Source organism: Parasteatoda tepidariorum, chromosome 7 (assembly GCF_043381705.1).
Source record: "Parasteatoda tepidariorum isolate YZ-2023 chromosome 7, CAS_Ptep_4.0, whole genome shotgun sequence".
NCBI lineage: Eukaryota > Metazoa > Arthropoda > Arachnida > Araneae > Theridiidae > Parasteatoda > Parasteatoda tepidariorum.
This window is the reverse complement of record NC_092210.1, coordinates 57,529,161-57,552,840: the sequence shown is the minus strand read 5'-3', so window position 1 is coordinate 57,552,840 and position 23,680 is coordinate 57,529,161. Positions and strand designations below refer to the sequence as shown.

Sequence of the window (23,680 nt, the reverse complement as noted above, 5' to 3'; positions counted from 1 at the left end):
CTCACTCTGGGCGAGCCCCGAATAGACTAAATCTTTAAAGAGGGAGACGTGGCGCCAGCTATAATTAATTGTGAATTGATATATGTTAACTGTAACTTCATTTTGGATCATGTTTTATGCTTTCTGTCTTGCATCTCATCAAGGTTGTCATTAAATGTTTATACGTGATGTTAGTATATTCTCGTTAATTTAATTAACAGAATCCAGAAAGATATACAGGGTTATTCATAATTCGGTCGGCCTGTAAACGCCATTTTTCTTTGCTACTACAGGCTTCAGTGGTACATGTTACAGCCATCTACCGGCAACTGCTTAAATTAAAACTTGAATACTTTCGGAATAATTTCATATGTTCTTCTTTGCCATATTCGTCTTCGTTTTTTCAGCTGAACTAGTCACCATACTTATTATATTTTTGAATAACTGCACTATTGTAAAAATTAAATTTACTTACGCATTGTTCCCAATGGGAGGTAGAGGATTAGGTATTCCTGAATCTGAATTTTTATTGAGGTCCAAATGGTGAAGCTCCAACATACTACCGCTACTTCCTAAAGGTCGTAAACCACTTGAAGGTGGCTGAAAGAAACAATTTAAAATTAAAAATCAATGGTTGCAATATATTTGATATTTTTCAATAAGTCTTACTTGTATTTTTATATGATGAGTAGGTTTAAAAATAGTGAGTTTTCTAAATTTCTTTTGTATAAAGTATGCTTTTAAATAAAACTTTTGATGAAATTTTTTTTTAAATTATTGTTTTGAAAAAGCTTTTGACATCGAGTTGACGGAAGGAACTAGAAGTTTTTGGAAAGAAAAGCTTAAAGAAAAACAATTAAAATGTCACTAAGTACCATCAAAATGTCATTTAGTAAAGCCTTATATTATCAAAATTTCATAGCGCAAATCCATAAACTATCAAAACACAACTAATCAAAGTTTTCCATTAAGTTTCTTTATTTGTAAATTGGTTCTTTTAAAAATGGAAACAATTTAGAAAAAGTTTTCTTTAAAAAAAATGAATATTCGAATTACAACTTAAGAAAATTTCAGCTGTAATAGAACGTTTCTTGTCCATAAAAATAGAAACAATTGACCTGGTCCTTTTAAAAACAGAAACAATTTAGAAAAAGTTTTCTTTAAAAAGAAATGAATATTCGAATTACAACTAAAAAAAATTTCAGCTGCAATAGAATAATTGTCCATGAAACTTAAATGTATAATACTTAAATTCATTTTTCAGTGCAGAAAAAATTGAGTTAACTTATAATAAAAGTCAAAATAGTCTTGAAATAAAATTAAGGAAACATTAACCTTCATTAGATAGGAATTATATTGTTTTCTACTTCTTTTTCAAGAACCTCAATAAATCAAAACTTTAGTTCGTGTATTTTTAAGCTTGGAAGTTTTTCTACTGGATGTAAGAATGTGCAATGGATGTAAAAATGAGTTACAATAAGAAAAATCATTAGTTTGATTCCAAACTCGGAGATGCATTTTGATAAACATTTAATCAAACACATCTACAGAAACCTCTTTTTGAAAATTTCTATCTTTTTTTTTTTAAATTTTGAAATGCGTTTCAAATCAAAATCTTAAAGTTACAAAATTAAAACAAAAAGAGGAAAATATTATGCTTGATTAAAATAGCTAAAAATTTTAGAGAACGCAGAATTCTCAAAAAATTGAAGAATATAAAAATTTTATATACAGTTGTAACACAAAAAGTATAAAAAGTAAGTTTACATACCCTGTACAAACTGCCAAACGGACTAGTTTGGCCAAGATTAGAATTTCTATCTCCATTAAGATCTTGAATTTCTTGCTGATATATTCTGTACAACTCATTCAGTTCTTTTCTTGCATTAACTGCAGAATTTAATATTCGGTTAATTTTCAAAGATACTTTAACTATGGATGTAATATTTAACTTTCTCATTTAGTCACAGAATAATTATAATAAGTAATTATGTTTCCATTTATTTTTCCTTTAAAAAATGTCGAATTTTAATATTATATTGAAAAAGTACAGTTACTTAGTCTATATTAAAGAACATTATAATTATATACTTAATGAAAACAAAATATTGGAATCATGTTTACTATAAATATTGATATTTCTTGTGAATATGATAAATCTGGAATAAATCAATATATTGTAATTAGCAAACATTATATGAATGAAATATTCCAGCACTGTAAGACAATGCAAATTCCGTTTGCTGAAAAAAAGATTATATTTACTTATAAATCATTAGATAGTGCGTTTAAAAATTTGTAATTCGTAGGAACGGTAAGGTTAAATAATTTTTTATTAATGATATTTAATTCGTAAAAAAATTTAAATCTAATACTATATAACGTTTCTCTTAACCCCTTCCTTCTCGCTCCCGTGAAAATGACGGGGTGAGGTTTCGCCCTCTATTTCTCGCTCCCGTGATATTGACGGACTGGAATGTTTAGTAGTAAGAGCCGATAAGAATAACACTAATTCATTTCTTCTGCCCGGAAAAAATTTTATTTCTCCTTTTACACACTAGATGGCAGGGCCAGGATATTTTTAAGGTAATTATAGATAGTTATTTTATTTTAAACTAGATTTCAGCACTAATCAAATACGTAATACAAATACAAAAGTCAAAGAAATAGGCACTTTTATGACCGTTTTCTTGAAAATTAACCGATCGTTAAGAGGTTAATTAATATTACCGGTAAATTTCGTTTAATTCATACTTATTGACTCCCTTTCCAAAAACAAAACACTCATTTATGTGTGCAGCATCCAACAGTTATCTGCTTTTATTAATTCATTCCTAAAATTATCTTAATAAATATATTTTTAAGACACTCATGTTTCTCTTTATGAATTCCTGGAATTTTAGAAAAAAGAAGTGGAAGAGTCTATAGAATGGTAAAAGTAAGACAACTTTAAGAAATGTAAAACTTCTGATATCAGAACATAATAAAAAGAAGGTTAAAGACTGACTTTTTTTTTCCATTGACCTCCTGGGGAACTGACCTCCAGGCATCTGAAGGGCAAATTTGTTGACCATTTTTCAAGGGGCACTATATTAGGTGGGCAAACATTGCTCCCGCAGTTAGGACAGATAATACAGAAAATGAAAGAACATCCATGCCTCGCCCGGGATTCGAACCCAGAACCTTTCGGATGCAAGGGCAGTTCCCTGACATCTGCACAGGTCGGTCGGCTTAATAATTGAAAAACGTTGGGGGAAAAAAGGAATGATAGAATCTATAGAAAGGACAAGAAGAAGACAACTTCAGGAAAATTGGACTTGGAGATAGAAGAGACTAAATGTCAAGTTTAAGATAGAACAATGTAAAAAAAAAATAATAAAAAAAAAAAATTAAAAAAAAAAATAAATAAATAAATAAAGTGAAGAAAATCACAGAAAAGCCGAATTTGAAATAGCTTTGGAAAATTTGTATTTTTAAGAATAGAAGAAAATCGACGGTGAAGAAAAGAAGAGAAGGGATCCATAAAAAAGACAAAAAAACAAGGCAATTTTGGAAAAATGTAACTTTTGATATTTGTAGGAATTTAAAGCCCAAGCTAAAGATAGATCGACATTGAAAAAAGAAAGAGAAGTAATTCTCAGAATAGACAAAACGTGGACATAACGTTAGAAAAGTTGGATTTTCGAGATTAAGATAAGGTAAATGCCTGGATTACCGGGAAAAAATAGATTGATGTCAACGAAGATAAAGAAACTGTAGAAAAGATAAAACGTAGACAACTTTACGAAGTTGGATTTTTGAGAATAGAAGACACTAGATCGACTTTAAGAAGATGGATTTATGTTTCTAAATATAGTGAAGATTGCAACTTAGAATGATAAATATTTATTATGAATTAATTGCTTTTAAAATACTATGTTGCTTAAACAATTTTTTTCTAAAACATCTCCACTTTAGGGAAATAAAAACTCTATGTTAGAGCAGACATTTAAATAAATGTTACTTACCATTCTTTGCCTTTTCTCCAGTTGCAAGAGCTGTAAAAAAATTAATAATTGCTCATTTCAAAATAAAAAAAATCAATTAATTAATAATATTCATTTTAATTGATAATAATTTTAAATAAAAATTGAAAAACATAAGACATAATAGGCATAATAATAGACATAACTATTAATTTTACAATTTGATTTCGAAAACTGATTGAGTTATTAAGTTAAAGATAACACTTATACAGGGTTATATATAATTCCCTCCTCCTGTAAACGCCATTTTTCTTTACTACAACTGGCTTCAATGGTACATGTTACTGCCATCTATCGGTAACTGCTTAAATTAAAACTTGAATACTTTCGGAATAATTTCATATGTTCTTTTTTGCCATATTCGTCTTCGTTTTTTTACTATAACGATTCGAAACCCCGGAAGGAATTATAAATAACCCTGAACTATCAAATACTATTAAGAATTTGTTTATTAATGACTAATGATTTCTAAGAGCATACCATCAATCAAAATTCTTTGTTTCGTAATAATCTCGTCACAAAGCTGGCGCTGTCTGTCATAGCGCAATATCATTAGATCTCGACATCTCAACTCATGTTCTCTGCTTAGCTGAGAGGATTGCATTTCAAGTTCTACGTACTCATTAAAGAAAATACTTATGAACTTTTTCAATATGACATTTAAGCAAGAATATTTACAAGAATATTAGAATTTAACTTTATAACAATACATTTAACTTTATAAATATCATATAAAACTTTAAAAAAAAATTGATTTAATTCAAACATATTCAGTTTCATGAAGAAGAAAAAACTTTAATGGGTACTATTTTGATAGGGACGACTCACAGACAGTTATTTCGAATCTTTTTTCTGCCTTTGTTTCGCAAGATTATTTCGATTCAGTTGCTTAGTGTTTAATTAAATAACACAACATGCAAAGTAATTACAAGTTTTAGAAATTAACATACATTAATATGGTTACGATTTACCAGAGATTGAATTAGAAAAAAAGCAAAAGAAAATTAAAATAATGTGATGAGCATTCATAAGAAAGGAAAATAATGTCCAAAATAAAAATAATTTTTTTAAGATAAGCGTCTTTAATTTTAGAAAATATGTTTTGAACAGTTTTACCTCAGCTGTGATTTCGAATCCAAAAAGCCGTGCGTCTTTTATATGGTACTCGTATTCTGAATATCAAGAATATGTAAATGAAAATAATTTATTAAATAAATAAAGTCCCGTTTTTAAAAGTAAAAGGAAATAATTTAACAACATTTCTCAATTTTTGCTGGGGCATTGTAATTTGCCCCCCTCCCTAAAATCAGATAATTGGATCCTTAATTAACAAGGAAGATCAAAAGTTATAACAATATTCAATTGCAAAATATTTTAACTTTTCGTATTATTGCTAAATGCTCTTTTTGCCGAAAACTATTTATCAAGTATTATTTTCAAGAATTAAAATAGATTTTTAAATACAAATCAATGAATGATGTTGCAATAGTATCGGAACCGAATCATTATTTTCAAATTTTGTAAATATTTCACGAGTCTTGATTATAAGTAGCCGAAAATTGATAAGAATTTAAAACACAGGTTTGTGCAATGTTAAGCAAGGAAAGTTATTTCTGTCTAAATTTTATATATATACTATATCCCAATAAAACCAGAAACGGAACCAAATCTGCATTAAACAATAAAAAGTTTTGGGATCTATTAATGGGCAATTTTTAAATTTGGTGTAACAATCTGTTCACCGTCATGAAACAGAAGTAATTATGAAGTTGTGGCATAACTACCACTATAAATATTAAATACCGAAACCCTAGTTTATAAGACATGTTAACTTGATTCTATCTAGAGGTACCTTTTGATAGACATTGGTTGACATAGTCTAAAATTAAATTTTCGCCACAAAGTAATCATAGAGGCCAGTGAATGAAGAGAACAGGTGGCCCCTCTTATAATAAAATCTTTTTTAAAAGGCTAATTTTTTTTAATCAATGTATATTAATACAACCAATTTAAAACGAAATGAAATCTATCAACATTATTTTAAAATAAAACATACTACTCTGAAATCTTGTGATATTAACTATAAAACGAACCCCTAAAGGATACTTTCAATTTCTAGTTCATAAACTCGAGTTAGCAAGTGAAGTAATTCACGTTGTTCTCGAGAACTAGCCTTCTCTGATAAAGATTCTGTAACTGAATGAGTTTTTTGTTTGCAACTTTTATAATCAGTATCGCAATCTTCCCGCATTTCTATATACCTAAAACATCAGAAGAAAATGCGTTAATGAAAATATAGCCTTGTGTTAAAAGAAAATTTACCATTTACGAAATACAGATATTAAATTACCTTTGGTGCTGGCTTTTAATAAATTGCAGTTCCTCCCAAGCATTACGAATGTGTTCAGGCATGTCATTTTCCGCATTGTTTTTGTTGTCACTTTCACTGCTTATGCCTAAGTGGAGAAAATATTAACCAAACTTAAATATTAATAAAAAATTTGAAGGAAGCATTAATTTTCCCAGGATTAATTTAAAATTAAAGGTTATTTTTTTCTTCCAAATATACGAATATTAAGTGTATCTGATGACCGAAGTTGTATACTTATGGTGAGCAAAGTATATGTGCCTTAGACTTGTCCAAGTCTAAAGAGTGTCGCAGAAAAATTTATATTTGTGTGAACATACCACCTTATAAAATACATCACAAAAAACGTTCAGTAGTGCAGTTTTATTATAACAGGGGTCGAACATTAAACTTAATGGATTTAAAATTGAAATAAAATTACAGTAGAACTTTTGTTTTGAAATTGGACTATATTAACACTAGAAAGACTGAAACTTAGTGTATACCTATATTGCCCGAAAGCAGTCAAAATAACTGGATTGTAAAAGAATAAATAATGAGTAAAAAGAAATGTGTTTAAAATTAATTTTTAATATTTTTTTATATTATTTACAGTTATATAACAAGTTGTTAGTAAATATTAACAATAAAAAAATTATATGTCGCACAAAATTCTAAGAAATTGTGTCATTATACATCATTGTTTTTCTAATTGAAATTAAAAGCAGTCAAAATGACTTCCTTAGGCAATCTAGTGTTAAAGACTATATTAGATTCATGTCATCAAATGTTTACGTTAACTACCATAAATATAGAATTTTCCTTACAGGATTTCAATCATTTACCCTTAATCACTCTACGAAATTTATTTACATCATTGCTACTCAAGATATCAATGTTGCCTATATACGAGGTATGTAAACTTAGCGAGACTGACGATTTTAAGTTCGATTTGGCAACCTTGGAGCAACCAAAATTAAAGGGGCGGTAGGTGAAAATCTGTTACATGCCTAGTCTATGTGTGAACTCAGTAGATTAATGTGGTTGTACTAAATAACGCTACTTGAGAAATAATTTTTTGTACTGTGTTTTTTAAAATTAGTCATATGATATGGAACAATTGGGTACTTGCACTTTAAGAAGAACATAGATACCCACACACGTGACTTATGATGTCAGTGCCAGCTGATCGTTTCTAAGCAAAATGACGTGTTAAGCTAAGTTTCTCCACATAAGTTAGAATGTTAATTAACCTGAAGCTAATTCACAACGCCGTATCGCACATCGAATTTGCTGAAATATAACACTTTCTCGTCTATGTCTTTTTCTTAACTTAGATTTATTATTTGTTTATGTATTTTATTTTGACCGTGATACGTTTTTGTTTTGTGTACCTGGCCACTTCGATGCATAATTAGTTTGTTTATGTTCTACATGGCTTCATGCCTGTTTTTGTGTTAAGTAAGAAAAATATAGTGAAAGAATCTTTGCGTAAGAACATAAAATGTGTCATTTAATAAAATGGATATTTTACGGTCTTGGCTAACTCTGAATGGAATGGAAAGAACAGTTGCTAACGTAAGCAAAGGACACGTTTCAACAACCAATCAGGATCTAGGTACCCACACTATGTTACTTGCAAGCGGTATCCCATTGAGTGCCTCAAATTTTGCTTCAGACTTTGGTACATTGCAATTGACATTGTTTCAAAATACCAGAAAGCCTACGATGACAGTATTTTGTAAATAGACTAGCTTTTTCAGTAGTTTAAGGCCGGTAACGTGCATAGACTTATAAGTGCGTCTTACCTTAGACTTAACATGAAATTTGAAAATTATAACATGAAACAAAAAACACTATGAAGTGACATATGGGTATCTGTAATCATTTATTTTAAATTTATCTACTTCAATTTAAATTATTTTAATTTTAATTAATATTGAAAATTGTAATTGAGATGGATAGGTGGAATTTAGAAAAAGGTACTTATTTAAAAAAATTTTAGACGTTTACTAACTTATCACATGAAATCACCACATTGAAATTTATCTTAATAATACGAGAAAATAACCTACTAAGCTGCAATAATAATTCGGATTATCTTACAATATTAATTCACAAAATGCCTTATATTAGGACACTATCAGAAGGAAGGAAGGCGATGCGAGATTAAACATGCTGCGAAAAACCTTTAATTTTTCCAAAATCGATAGGAATGCTGACATAATCCGGGATTTTGAATTTTCCGATCGTTGATCGATAGGTAAAATGAACAGTTGAATATGCATCAGACCACTGTTCATCAGATTTTGAATGATGAATTAAATTAGAACTAAAAAAAAAAAAAAGAAATCACGCTTGCACGACTGAACATCTAAAACGGCAAAGCGGTCGGTGAAAAAGCAATATGAATATATGTATTTTTGGCCATTAACTGCATCTCCTACTATTCAGCCGACTTGAATCCAATTGACCTTTTCCCGAGATTGAAAATTCGTTCCAAGGAACGTCATTTTGGGACAGTGAAAAACACAATTTAGGTACAGTGTGATGGATGAATCGTTACCAACCCTGTTTGGCTTCTCAAGAGAGAAGACAATCTTGAATTGTACTTCTTTTCGAAAACAAAAAGAAAAAGATTATTTAAAGAAAATCAGTCCCATTACTTAATTTACACACTTCGTATATAAGCGTACTTCCAGTTTTACAAAAATAATAATTGACTTATTAAAATATGTTTTTTACTGATAATTTGCTAGTTTTAAATATTATTACCTTCATCTTCGTTTTCCAAAGCTGATACTGCTTTTTCAGTTTCCCACCTACAAAAAATACATAATTTATTGAATTTTGTATAATGTTTTGAACTTGTAACAATCTCACTTCAAGTAAAGCTTGTAAAAAACTTTACAGTGAGTTGTAAAACTCCTGACTAAGGCGAAAATTTCTTGCTATCCATATTGGAACATAAAGAAAGAGCATGAAGATACATAGCCAGAAGATGCCGCATTAAGAAAGGGACATATTTATCAAATTCATTGTTTACACATAAATGCAATCTTCTTAATCTTTATTAAATTTTTAAAAAAAAACTTCTTAGTATTTGGAATTTAACTTTTCTTGCAGTGATATTCTGCATATTGTCAGGCATTCGGTGCAATTATAATTGAAAGCATCAAAGAAAAAACCCGCTGACATTCTTTAGTATAAATAAATACAAGGTAAATTAGAAAACAAATTAAAATACTTACTCGCTTATGATCATTCCAAGTTTGTCAAATTCGATACTTTGTGCAAGTAGAGCATTGTCTATTTCCATCATTCTTCGTCTAAAGAAATGTGTTACGTCAGAAATAAATTGTAAGGGGCATATAAATACTTAAGGTAACAGATATTGTTCAAATGTGTTGCTCAAAAACTTACTTAGTGATCAAAAATGCCTAATAACAATTATAAAATGTATACAATACGCTTTCATTTCCAGTCATATTTTATGACTCGCGAATAGTTACACTCATTTTCCATAAAAGAAATCTAATATCTTTTTTTTTCTTTATCTAAACTAGTTTCTTTTAGTTAAACATACTATTAGTTCATATTTACAATATTCAAACACGAATTTGGCGCAAAAAATTCTCTCCAGTCTCCTTTAATAATTTCAATTACTGAAACCTATTTTCAAAATTTGAATATATTATTATGGAATATTTTCTCTAATTTTATCATAAATGCTTTTGAAAAAAAATTATTTTGATTTTAAAATATTTTACTTTTACGAAATTAAACTTTTCCAGTTTTCTATTTATCTCCGTTATAAGGTATATNATATATATATATACACATCTGTTCAGTATTTCTTAGAATTAAATAGGCTTGTAAATCTCATATACACTCAGCATGGTAAGAATATTAATATAAATTGGAAGTATGCTTAAAAAAGCAAAAGCATTTAAAAATTAAATACTATAAAATTATTTAATACAATTGAGTGATTTATGCAAATCTTTTTATGTGAATATAATTGTTTTTGCTGAACTTAAAATATATACGCCTTTTATTTATAAGAGTTTACAACTCTTTCTGTGGAATGTGTAGCATTGTGTAAAGCGAGAACAAATTTCCTCTTTTTTGATTGTAAAAAACCCCGTTGTCGTCTGATGGTTTGGAAGGGTTCACCAAAATTGGCAAAAATAATTCATGAATAAAGTAAATGCGTATGAGCTTGGTGTAAGCTTTAACATTTATTGCAGCTAAGATTTAACTATTCCTTTAAAATGTGTATGAACGTTAGATTCCGCATCAGCTTGAAATAAAGTATTCATTTACACAATATTTGGAATTTTTCAACCCCAAATTCTGTTAGATATTAGACCACAGTTTTTACAGAGTAGAAAGCCGAGGACATCATTGCACCAATTCAATACATACAAAGTGTTCTGTAATCTATCATTTTCGATAACATGTATCAACAGTTTTAGAATAACTGTCAAAAATGGAGCAAAAAGAGTTTTCGAGTTAGAGGTATTCAATAAAAATTTTATCCATTAAATAACAAAAACGTTATTGAAATGGCTCAAGTAATTCTTGAAAAAATGTGATTTTATAATTATCAAGAGAGCTGCTTGATTGGGTGAGGAAAAAGAGACATTGAAAGGTTATAATTTGAAGCATCTTCAAACTTTATAAAGCAATTAAAATTATTTCGCCCAGTCTTCCTCAATTATAATTCATCAATTATATACCATTTCTGGTTTATCAGTCCCTTAAATAGTGACTTTTGTCCTCAATGAGAATTTTTTCTACTCTATTTTTGGTGAGAATTTTGAAAATATATCATTGCATAACTAAATATTTCAAATTTTTTTAAAATTGCAAGGTAATAATAAATTTAGGTATTTTTCGAAGTTCAAAAGGAGACGAAGTAAAACAATCGAGCCGCGATTGCTCAATGGTTAAGGCACTGAATTATCACAGTAACGAACTGGGGTTCAATCCCCAGTGGCGGTTTGAGGTCCACCCAGCTTCAGATCGATGAAAAGCCGTTTGTAAAGGCGCCCTTTTCGAAAGTATTCAAAAGGTGGCATTTGCAACAATTATGTCATCAGTTTTGAAATCGTGTAGAGACTACACGATTTCAAAGCAGTTTCATAAAATTTTAACTCTTTGGGTGAATTATTTGCTGACCTCACATCCATTTGCGAATTGAAAGAAGATATCAGCTGTTTTTTCAATAGCTTCATTTCATCATCTGTGAGCTTTTTTTCTTCTGAAAAATAAACAAATGAAGAATAAAATAAAAATTTCATAAGTAGATATTTTAGTTATTGATTTACAAAGTAAAGAAGATTTTGAATTCTAAATCCACTGCCGAAAGAAAAACATGCCTGAAACCTTAATTCTTAGCTTAATTCATGCATTGATTTAAATTAACGGACTTGAATTGATAAAATTCTATTACATCAGAACTGTTAATTATCATAATTGAACACAGTTTATCAACTACCACATTGTGATTCTCAAGCAAATTTTTTTCTACAAAATCTCGATTTCAACAAAATTTCGTAAACGGACTAATTTCTAGTCCATTTACGAATTTTGGATCACGTGCTATTTACGAAATTAGTAGAAAACTTAAAAAAAAAAAAAAATAGAGATGATAGTTATTTTTGACAAGCTTTTACCAAAAAGGAAATATAAAAGCTGGACCATGTGTTCCGTATCAGATGTAAAAAAAAACTTTAAAAACATTTATCTTTATAGTTTGTTATTATCGGGGTAATTAGTCTAATTAAACGAGAAGCTAAACAACGTATTTTTACAAAGACATATCAAAAGCAACTATTATGTGTAAGCGGCTGGTTTTAAGAAAAAGTATTATTTTAATACAAGTCAATGAAAGTAAGAACTTTATGAGGCTGAGGAACTAGAGAGTGGGAGCATAATTAAAACTTTTTCGAACCATTTCTAATGGTTCGACATTTTGGTGCTTTTATCGGTTTAGAAGGTATAAACTAGATTATTATCTAATCTAAATTTAATTGCTCCTGTTATCTAATCAACTGAACTGCATTTATTTTTAATAAATCGCAAAATGTTATTCAGGATTATGTTTCGATAATTGGATCACCAGCAATGGAGGCTGGCTTATTGATGCCAAATACGCCTGAAAATTCCATTGCAACAATCTAAACAATCCTTATTAATATGGCTAAATAATACTGATAAATATAAATATAGTAGCAGTTAAAACACTATTAAGGTCCCCACGATGATCATTTTTCGTTTAACTTTAAAAATTAGATAAAAAGCAGAAATTAAATGAGCAGAAAATTCGTTTGAACGTTAATAAACTCTCAATCTAGATGGAGGTTTTTCAAACTTCCTGAAGTTTACTAAACAGTCAAAATGGAGAGTCTGCTAGCAATAATTACGAAATACCAGATGTGACACAATGGATACCGGCGTACGTGAATATTGAGGGTAACGAGTGTGCGGACTCCTTGGCTAAGGAAGGCAGAGGTGCCAACCAACCTTGCACCACCATCACGCTTGCACCACCATCACCACCATTCCTTCAGGAAACCCCTCATTACTGACTTTGATTGTTCCCGAATCTTAACGTCAACAATTACTAGACTAAGAACAAACCACTTTAAAGGGATGAAAATTCTTCCCGACGAAATAAGAACTTACATTCCCTGCAAGAACTGCACCGATGTCCAACTTACCCCGGATCACATTCTCGAGTGCCCAGCCCTTACCCCATACGTTTTGCAACTGGGTATGGTGCCACTGGCTTCAGAACTTCGTGATATCCTTTACAGTAATGATGTATTGGAGCTTGCGGATGCTTTTTTGAAGGCACACGAGGCCATTTAATTGTCCATGGACACGATAAAAGAAAAAAAACCCAGATGTGACCCAATGATAACAAAAATCTCTATATCTCTAAGAATACAAGATTTAAAGTCTAGTTAAAGTCTATTACACCAACTTACAAAAGCACTTCAGCCCATCAAATTTCTTTTGCTGGTAAGAATTAAAGAAACTTAAGTTTGTAAATGCAACAAAATTTTAAATCATTACTTACAAATTAAGAACGATGAAGCAAATATTAAAAAAAGACGATGGAATACCTTTGTGTCCATCAAACTCTCCGTCTTTGAAGGATGAATAATTCGAGCCCTGTATTCTTTTATGTAGAGCCGCAATTTCTTGTCTAAGTTCATTTATGATGGATTGATATTGAGCGACATGATACGACACATCAGATACATTGCTCCGGAGCTAATAAGATATTGCTTTTATTAAAAAAAACAACTTTATACCATAGAAAAAACATAAAAAATTGCTCAATGACAAAACAAATTCCGTATATTTTCTATATTTCATAGAGAGACAACCAAAACCTAGAGGTTGCTTAAATAAACCAGTTAACAAACAGTTTATTTATTTCATCAATTTTAGTGATAAATTTTTTTTTCTGGTATGAAGTTTTTAATTAATTATTAATATCACATTTTACATAACGGTGTGTAATTTATATCCAAAGTAAATGCCATGTTTTTGAAATTTGCATTAAAAAGCAATATTAAATTGGCAAAATTCAAAATTTTAGCAAAATTAAAAAGAATAGTTCCTAAGAAATCAAATTTTGAAAATATGATTTTTTTTCGAAATTCGATTCCTCGAGAACTATAGTCCAAATTTTATACTTGGTAATATGTAACTGCTTTCTTTAAATTGATGTCAAAAATTGCATACCTTGCAATTCAAAATTCGACTATTATTAAATAAAAAAATAATAAGTATATAATGAAAGTTATATTTTACATGGAAATATCTTTGTATAATCGAGTTTTATAATTGTATGCAAGATTTTTTAACTCGCTTAAGACATTCTCGTGATATGGTGAAAAAATGATATTCGTGATATGATTAATTCGTGATATGATTAATTCTCGTGATATGATTAAAATTATCATTAGAGGCCCAAACTTTGAACCACATTTCAAGATTGAGTCCTAAAACGTGAAGATGTGATTATTTAGGGAAAAAAGTTTGTTGGGATCAAGCATGTATATATATATATATATATATATATATATNTACTTATATATATTGTGCGCTTTACACTTTATTGTTCAATTATTATACTATAATTCTTCTTCGTCAGCACTACAGCCTAATGCAGGCCAAGGAGTTCTCAATTAGCTACCTCCAGGCAGGGCAACTTTGAGCTAGATTTTTCCACCTGTTTATTCCCAACAATTTTAAATTCTTCACAACACTGTCCAACCATCTTGTAGCTGGTCTCCCTCTTCTTTTAGTTACTTCAATTTTCGAAAAAGTAAGTTTTTTAACTAGATCCAAATCTTCACGCCGAAAAACGCTGATCCTGTTGACCTTAATAACCCTCAAAATATTAGGTAATCTATATTTATTGTATATTTCATGATAATATTATATATAAATTATACTATAATTACTAGATTGAGAAACTAAAAGCAGTTTATAAAACTAAAATAAATCGAAACAAATGGTTTTGTAAATATTTTTTAAAAAAAATAAATTCACTCATGAAAAAACACCGAACAATATTGCGAAATAGACCTGATTTGGAAATTTATACCTAAGTAAATATGGTCGAACTAAACATTTAAACGCTTCTATCTATTTCCTACATAAATGGCATACAATGAGCTAATGAATTTATACAATCACTTAGGATAATATCATCAACACGATTTCTATGCAAAACACAGTAATTAATAATCCTGCTTACCTTTGTTGTGATGTTTTTTGCCCTGTCTGCATATGCTAGAGTATTTCGTGACTCCTCGAAATGGAAGTGCGAAGGGCTGATGTGTCCCACCATTACAGTTTTGCAATTGCCCGCTAATGGTTCTTTCAGTATTCGAGTTAGTTTGCTGTCACGGAAATTAACATATCTCGTATTACGTTCAGCTGCAAAAGATAATCAGAAATAGTATTCTATACAGTGAAAAAAAAATCATTTCGCATTTTTAAAAATGAATTAATTCAAGTTTTTTTGCGAAATCATTTTTAATTTTTAATTTAATTTTTAATTTTATTTTTTAATTTACTGAATCAGATATTTAAACTCAAATGATCTTAATTTTCTTTAAAAAAACTTTTACCAATTAGATATTTTTTTTAAAATTAAAATGTCGTATGGTTATAAAAATAGATTTTTCAACATTGTTCCATGATAAAAAAAATATTTAATCTTTGTTTAAAAAATGAGTGAAATGAAATTCTACATGAACAAGTTCAATTTAAATAAAGTACACAATGTTCTTGAGTTTCCTTAAAAGCACTTAATTTTAAAAAAAAATTACGTTGGTTCGTGGTGTTGTTTTTTCAATTATGCAGTGTGATGGTTGTAAAAATTGATTTTCAACATTGAAAATAGATCGTTCATCATTGTTCAATGTTAAAAAAAACTATTTCATCCTTTGTTTTAAAAAGAAAGGAAACGAAGCTCTTTACGAACAAGTTAAATTTAAATGAAGTATACTATCCTTATGAGTTCACAGAAACATATTTTATGCTATCTCATTAAAAGAATTTAATAAAAAATTGTTCGTGGTATTTCTTTTAAAGCTATAAAATGTGATGGTTGTGAAAATTCATTTTGAAAATGGAAAATAGAGCTACAGAGCTTTCAACTTTGTTCTATGCTAAAAAGCTTCTTCATCATTTGCTTTAAAAAGGAAGGAAACGAAGCTCTTTACGAACAAGTTAAATTTAAATGAAGTATACTATCCTTTTGAGTTCACAGAAACATATTTTATGCTATCTCACTAAAAGAATTTAATAAAAAATTGTTCGTGGTATTTCTTTTAAAGCTATAAAATGTGATGGTTGTAGAAATTCATTTTGAAAATTGAAAATAGAGCTACAGAGCTTTCAACTTTGTTCTATGCTAAAAAGCTTCTTCATCATTTGCTTTAAAAAGGAAGGAAACGAAGCTCTTTACGAACAAGTTAAATTTAAATGAAGTATACTATCCTTTTGAGTTCACAGAAACATATTTTATGCTATCTCACTAAAAGAATTTAATAAAAAATTGTTCGTGGTATTTCTTTTAAAGCTATAAAATGTGATGGTTGTAGAAATTCATTTTGAAAATTGAAAATAGAGCTACAGAGCTTTCAACTTTGTTCTATGCTAAAAAGCTTCTTCATCATTTGCTTTAAAAAGGAAGGAAACGAAGCTCTTTACGAACAAGTTAAATTTAAATGAAGTATACTATCCTTTTGAGTTCACAGAAACATATTTTATGCTATCTCACTAAAAGAATTTAATAAAAAATTGTTCGTGGTATTTCTTTTAAAGCTATAAAATGTGATGGTTGTAGAAATTCATTTTGAAAATTGAAAATAGAGCTACAGAGCTTTCAACTTTGTTCTATGCTAAAAAGCTTCTTCATCATTTGCTTTAAAAAGGAAGGAAACGAAGCTCTTTACGAACAAGTTAAATTTAAATGAAGTATACTATCCTTTTGAGTTCACAGAAACATATTTTATGCTATCTCACTAAAAGAATTTAATAAAAAATTGTTCGTGGTATTTCTTTTAAAGCTATAAAATGTGATGGTTGTAGAAATTCATTTTGAAAATTGAAAATAGAGCTACAGAGCTTTCAACTTTGTTCTATGCTAAAAAGCTTCTTCATCATTTGCTTTAAAAAGGAAGGAAACGAAGCTCTTTACGAACAAGTTAAATTTAAATGAAGTATACTATCCTTTTGAGTTCACAGAAACATATTTTATGCTATCTCACTAAAAGAATTTAATAAAAAATTGTTCGTGGTATTTCTTTTAAAGCTATAAAATGTGATGGTTGTAGAAATTCAGTTTGAAAATTGAAAATAGAGCTACAGAGCTTTCAACTTTGTTCTATGTTAAAAAGCTTCTTCATCCTTTGTTTTAAAAAGGAAGGAAACGAAGCTCTTTACGAAAGAGTTAAATTTAAATGAAGTATACTATCCTTATGAGTTCACAGAAACATATTTTATGCTATCTCACTAAAAGAATTTAATAAAAAATTGTTCGTGGTATTTATTTTATAGCTATAAAATCTGATGGTTGTAAAAATTCCCTTTGAAAATTGAAAATAGAACTACAGAGCTTTCAACTATGTTCTATGTTAAAAAGTTATTTTATCTTTTGTTTTAAAAATTAATGAAACGAAGTACTTCGCGAACAAGTTCAATTTAAATAGAGTATATGATGAGCACATAAATATATTTTATGCTTTATACAATACACCAAATATAAAAGTATAGCATATATTATATGGTAAGTACAGTGCACGAAATAAAAAAGATATCTTATGGAATATCTTCCGTTCTAATGATCGGGTTAAGACAAATGAGATGAAGAAAAACTATTTAATATTTTGTTTATTCACATTATCTCAAAACTGATGTTAGAAAAACTGGCGTTGAAGGAAAATCAGATTTATGGAGCGTGAAATACAGCATCAAATGTTGCTATGAAAAGTACTAAATGTATGGTTTAATTCAAAAATGGTCATAAGGAAAATTTATGAAGCTTTTATTCCGTAACAGTTCAAAGCTGTCTTCTGGAAGTACATATATATATATATTTAAGAAAAAAAAAGTTTAAAAAAATTTTAACATTATTTTTTGCTTATAAGATAAAAGTTTATAAAGTTTTCAAATAATAGCATATCCAACTACATTCTTTTCACAGGCGTAATACCAAGAACAAAATTATGGCTGTATAATAGTCAGCAAATTTTTATTATCATTAAAAACTCAAATAATTAAATAATAATAACTTTTACTAATTGTTGCGGAAATCACAAAAAATACAGATTATTATGGATCTATTTTCAATCTAAATAAGATAAATTGGTTTTTAAAGATTAAAAAAGCAAAAGAAAATAAATAAGTAAGAAATAAATAAAAATAGTAGTTTAAAATTCTATTTAATATTTGATAAAAAGGAGACATACTTACCTAAAGCATTTATACAGTTTCCTAAGGCGAGAAGTGATTTATTTATATGAGCACCCTCAAGTAATCTTTTCCCTGTATTCTATAGAATAAAAATTAAGTAAAATCAGTTATATCTGTAAAGAATAAAATTCAATTAAAATGAACTATAAACTATAATAAATTCCCTCATAATAATAATAAATATAACCGCAAAAATAATAATAAATTCCTTTTCCCAAATCAGTTAAACTTTTATATTGTTTAACTTACAGATATTATTAAGTTTTGAACTTTCAGATTGATAAGTTATCAAAAGGTTGTTTATTATTTAAATAACTATGTTAAATGAGGAAAAAATAACCATTAAATTTTCTACTATATGTAAATTTTAAAATTTCGCATTTGCTTTAATTAAATAATAAAGTAATACCGAAACCTTACGAATAGCAACGAAAACATTTCTCCTCAGTTTTCATTAAAGCTCGTCAATGGAATATTGAAATTCTAAAGAATTTGTGTGCGTGTCTGTGGGTATGTGTGTCTGCATACCGGATTGCCATTAACTGTAGCCACTAAAAATACTGCATTCAACGTGAAGCTAAACGAGTACAATTATAAACAAATTACAATACCCGATTTAAAATTTTTTTAATAAGATTTTAAATTCAGAGACATTAAAAAAATGGAATTTTCCAATTGGTTCATAGCTCTGATCAGAAAGTTTATTGCACATTCTGTAATACCTAATTATTTTTTATTCGTTATACTAGATTATCTGAATGATCAACATGATCGTAATAGCATAGGAGGACTACCACGATCCAACACCAAATTAGTATTCCTGAAGTTATATAAAATCACGTGTTTAAGCTCATTTTCAAACAATCATATTAAAACGACTATTTTTCTTTCCACAGTCATGCGCGACAGGAGGTCCGGCATCAGCAGGGCATTATTTGCAGAAAAAATTATCTAGCATGATTTAAAATAAAAAAATTTCTTAATTTATTTATATATTTATTTTTGTGAAGATATAAGAATTCGTACATTGTCTCCGGTAGAAGAAATTGTTTTTGCAAACCTGTATATATTGTTATTTTTCTACAGAACACTTTGCTAAGTATGTTTAAATGATCTCAGATGATTACGAAATTAGACATTTAAAAATTGTTTACATACCGCTAAAACCGTTGCCGTCAAAAACTTGTTAACGTAATGTTATCGCAATTTAAAAGCATCATTAAGGCTCTTGAAATCTCAATTTAGGATCACGTAATCTTTGCGAAGGAAAAACTAAATTTAAAAATAATTGACATCAATACTACTTTAATACTTTTTCACCAAGAGAGAAGTTCGATAATCTGTTAGAATCGGCGTAATTACCCTAATTACCCGCAAAGCTAATCAACTTGTTTCTACCAATATAGAAGTTTCAAATTTAGTCCATGTATTCGTTATGGGAGAATAATTAAGACAGAAAAAAAAATTCATTTAGATATTTTGCTATCATAGGGGTAAATTAGCCTAATTGAATGTAATGATAACCAACACAATTTTACCAAGACAGATGTAAAGTGATAAGTACATTGTAGGCCGATCGGCTGTTCATCGCAGGTGGCTAGTAAATTTAAATAAAATTTAAGTAACATTACTTTAAATTAAAAGTAAAATAAAACGCAGATACCATTTAAATAAAATTTAAGTACTACTTTAATAATTTTATCTATTTAATATTTAATTACAATTCTTTCTACACTTTAATAGTTGCATAATCAGAGCGTTCCCCATATACAAAGTGTTCCATAATCTCTGTCCCCAATAAATATTTTTAAAACGTTGTTAAAAATGAAGAGAAAAAAAAACATATTGGGGGTCAAAAATTAATTTTTTAAACGAAGAAAAAAAACGAAAACGCAATTGAAATCTGGCAATAACTAAGAAAAAAGCTGGGATTAAAAATATTAAGATCAGTTTTGATCACCCGAAAAAATTTGGAGGTATTTCTAAAAGTTACATTATACCTCTTCTCAATTCCTTTTGTCAATCTAACTTGCTCCGATGTTTTAAATCCCGCCTTTCAAAAGTGATTTTAAATCAATAGTGCTTAGCATTAAAAAAGCCATTGCACATATTCATTATTATTTGTCCTTAAAATGCAGCAAAACAGTTAATGGAAAAAAAACGTGTTGTAACTATAAAGTTAAAACTAGTTAGGTTGATGTTTATTTGCTTTTATCAGCTCTTCAACCTCCTAATATGGGTCTTCCATCTCGAGTTGGTGGATACAAAGTGAGAGTAAAACTAACCGGTAGATTTCATTAAGGCAAACGAGCCTTCACCGAGGATTTTTTAAGTGGAACTCACCGCCATTTGCGTTACATGGAGAGGAAAACCACAAACATTTCCCACGATTAGCCCGACATATCACTATCCGATTAGCCCGATTGAAGAGCTTCTATGGTAGTGAACCGAGGAAATTAATGTCAATGGTATACCAGTTTGAAATTCTCGCTAAAATGCATAGTAAAAAGTGTTATGAATGCAAGATTACTTCCTTCTCTAAAATTAATACATCCACAATGCATAAAATAGTGTTTTGCTAGATTTTAATCATTTTTGTTTCGATTAAATATTATTTTGAAATCCGTTTTTTAGAATATTTTTTACATAATTTTTTAAATGCATCCACGGTGCATAAAATAATGTTTTGATAGATTTTAATTATTTTTGTTTCGATTAAATATCAGTTTGCAACCCTTTTTTTTTTAAAAAAAAGGGTTTTTTATAATTTCTGAAAATTCAATGTGATTACGAAATCTCTGTATGCCACAAGTTCTAAATGAAGACATTTCGTAGATTGAAAACGTCTTTTAATAAAACGAAGACAGAGTTTTCTTTGGAAATTGATGTATTTGCTCATGTTATCAACTATTATCAAAAATTTTAGAAATATTGTTAATTATCCTTAAATATAATTAATTTAAGCTACCTGCGTTTGTGCTGCTCTTTCAGATCCTGCTAAATCTACCATATAAAGTCTTCCAGTTCGTACCACTTGTTCATGACTGTGGGCTGGACTTCGTTTCTTCACCTGAACAACAAGAACTGCGTGTGAACGGGATGAAGTTGCATTCGCACCTGTTGATTCTTGAGTCCTTCGCTTATTTCCTCTCATCAACAGTGACATAACCTAATTAAATTACAGAGTTCAAGAAAAAAATATAAAATAAATCCGATACTATAAAATAATCTTAATTCGAAAGCTAAAAGTTCTTTTCAAAGAAAGAAAATAATTCTTTCGATATCCGAAAATAAAAAGTTATTGTTCTCATATTCATTAACTAGGCCAACTTGGCACCCCGCCGGCCGAGTTAATGGCCTAGTTAATAGTCGCAATAGCCTAGTTAGCTGTAGTAAAGTGACTGATGCATGGTTAAATCTGTCGAGTCGCAAAAGCCCTCCATGTTCCCATAGCAAATCAGAACCTCTGGGGGTACTGGATTGGAGATCGATCGTTCTCTGATTCAGGTCAAAATTACGATCTGTTGATGAATGAATGGATGCATGAATGGGTCCACCCTATAAACGGGTGTGACGTATGGTGCGGCAGAAGTCGAATTCTTGGCCATAGATGGCTCCACTGGAAAACAAGAACAATCGCACCCCGTCTGCCTAAACAGGCATACTTCAACAACAGATGCATTTGATAGAAATCAATACATAACATTGAAATGAAAATATATTCTATTATAGTAAAAATTGAACAAATAATATTTTATGAAACATGAAATAATAAAAAATAAATAGTTAATTTAAAACAACGAAAGTGTTTTATAATGTTCCCAGCCAAGACAATCTTCGTAAAAGCATTATTTGTGTTTCACATTGTAACAAAAAAAAAAAAAAAAGATTGTGACGTAACAGCATTTTTTTAATGCAGTCTTGGAAATAATGGGTTCCGTGGGAAATAATGAGTTCCGTGACTATTGGAGCTCGCTCCAAATTACTCAAACTTTTGAAAAATAAACAATAGTTAGGCATTCAACTTTTCGAACGATCCAGTTTATAGTTTTCATAGGACGTCCTTATTCTTCATTTAATAGTAATTCTTGTTTCAATATTTTAACAAATTCTTTCAGAAATGAATAATGAATGAAAAAAAAAATGAAAAATTTTTTTTCTTTAATGAAAAAAAAAATTAAAATCCTTAAGAATAATAAAATACAATTCACGATTTTTAGAAATGTACGGAATATTCCTGCTGAATCTGGTTTAATCTTTCTGCTGAAAATACACCAATCAAATTGTCAATTTCTAAATGTATGTTTCATATTAATTTTTATTTTGATTAAAAAGTTGCGATAAAAAAGTTGCGATAAAAAACACAGTCGGCGCAGTGTTGAAAATATTTTATATTGAAATGAAAAGTTCGAAAGCTTTCGAAACATTTTAATTCAACACAAAGTGGTTTGTTTATGACAAAAAGAATAGGATGTAATTTCTTCAGTCTTGTCTCAAGATTAAACTTATTAAACTTTTTTGTTCGTTAACGAAAGGTAGTGTCAGAATACTTTATAGCCAGATCCAAAAACTCAAAGTCTCATTCTATGTTTGGGCAAAAATTATTATTATTTTTTTTTTGCCCTTTTTCAAAGATTTAAATTCAATTGCAATTGTTATCTTCTTTTTAAAAAGAAGAAGAAAAAAAAGACAGTTTACGCCAGAAAAGAAAAAAAGAATGACATTTAAAAATATTAAATTTTGGAAAAACATAAAGTGATTTTAGGAATGTTCATTATGAAATATTTCAGTTTGGTTACATGTTTTACCCTTTGTTTAAAAAAGATCAATGACGGGAAAATAATTAAAAAATACATATTTCTATAATTAATATTTAACATTTTGCTGAGCTCCGAACATCGTTCACGCTATGATACAGATACAAATTTCTGGAGCATGACTCCGATACCAGAGATATAAGTGAAATACAAGTTAAGGAGAATGAAACTGAGAATTCTAATTGTATTCTTTCCAAGAAGTCTCGTTTAGCCTTTATTTTATTTAATTAAAGGATTACGGCTTCATATTTTTTACGTCACAGAATTTCAAAAATTTTTTTTTAATTTTTTAGGAATGGCTCAGAAGTATACAAATGTTTGGTTGTAGCGAAGTAAAGAATTTCAAGCTTTGGGGAGTACATAAATTTTTTTGACCTTAAGCATGTTTTGTAGCTTAAAAACGTTATTAATAATGCTGTTTTTTTTTAAATTTTACGATATTTTCATACCTTATATAATTCTCATCCACAGAGTCGTATCGTTATATATATATATATATA

The 23,680-nt window shown here is 28.9% G+C and overlaps 1 protein-coding gene across 1 annotated transcript in view; it reads right to left on the bottom strand.

Moving 5' to 3' along the window:
- The window catches only part of LOC107450648 (kinesin-like protein KIF19), a gene marked incomplete in the record, with an annotated part of 76,142 nt that overhangs the window by 7,319 nt on the left and 45,143 nt on the right, over positions 1 to 23,680 (bottom strand). Inside the window, 13 exon segments of the mRNA XM_043039640.2 lie at positions 455 to 579; positions 1,751 to 1,869; positions 3,987 to 4,016; positions 4,485 to 4,616; positions 6,111 to 6,265; positions 6,355 to 6,460; positions 9,127 to 9,173; positions 9,603 to 9,680; positions 11,536 to 11,617; positions 13,488 to 13,638; positions 15,137 to 15,318; positions 18,364 to 18,442; positions 21,332 to 21,532. Coding sequence (XP_042895574.2) covers positions 455 to 579; positions 1,751 to 1,869; positions 3,987 to 4,016; positions 4,485 to 4,616; positions 6,111 to 6,265; positions 6,355 to 6,460; positions 9,127 to 9,173; positions 9,603 to 9,680; positions 11,536 to 11,617; positions 13,488 to 13,638; positions 15,137 to 15,318; positions 18,364 to 18,442; positions 21,332 to 21,532 — 1,487 coding nt within the window.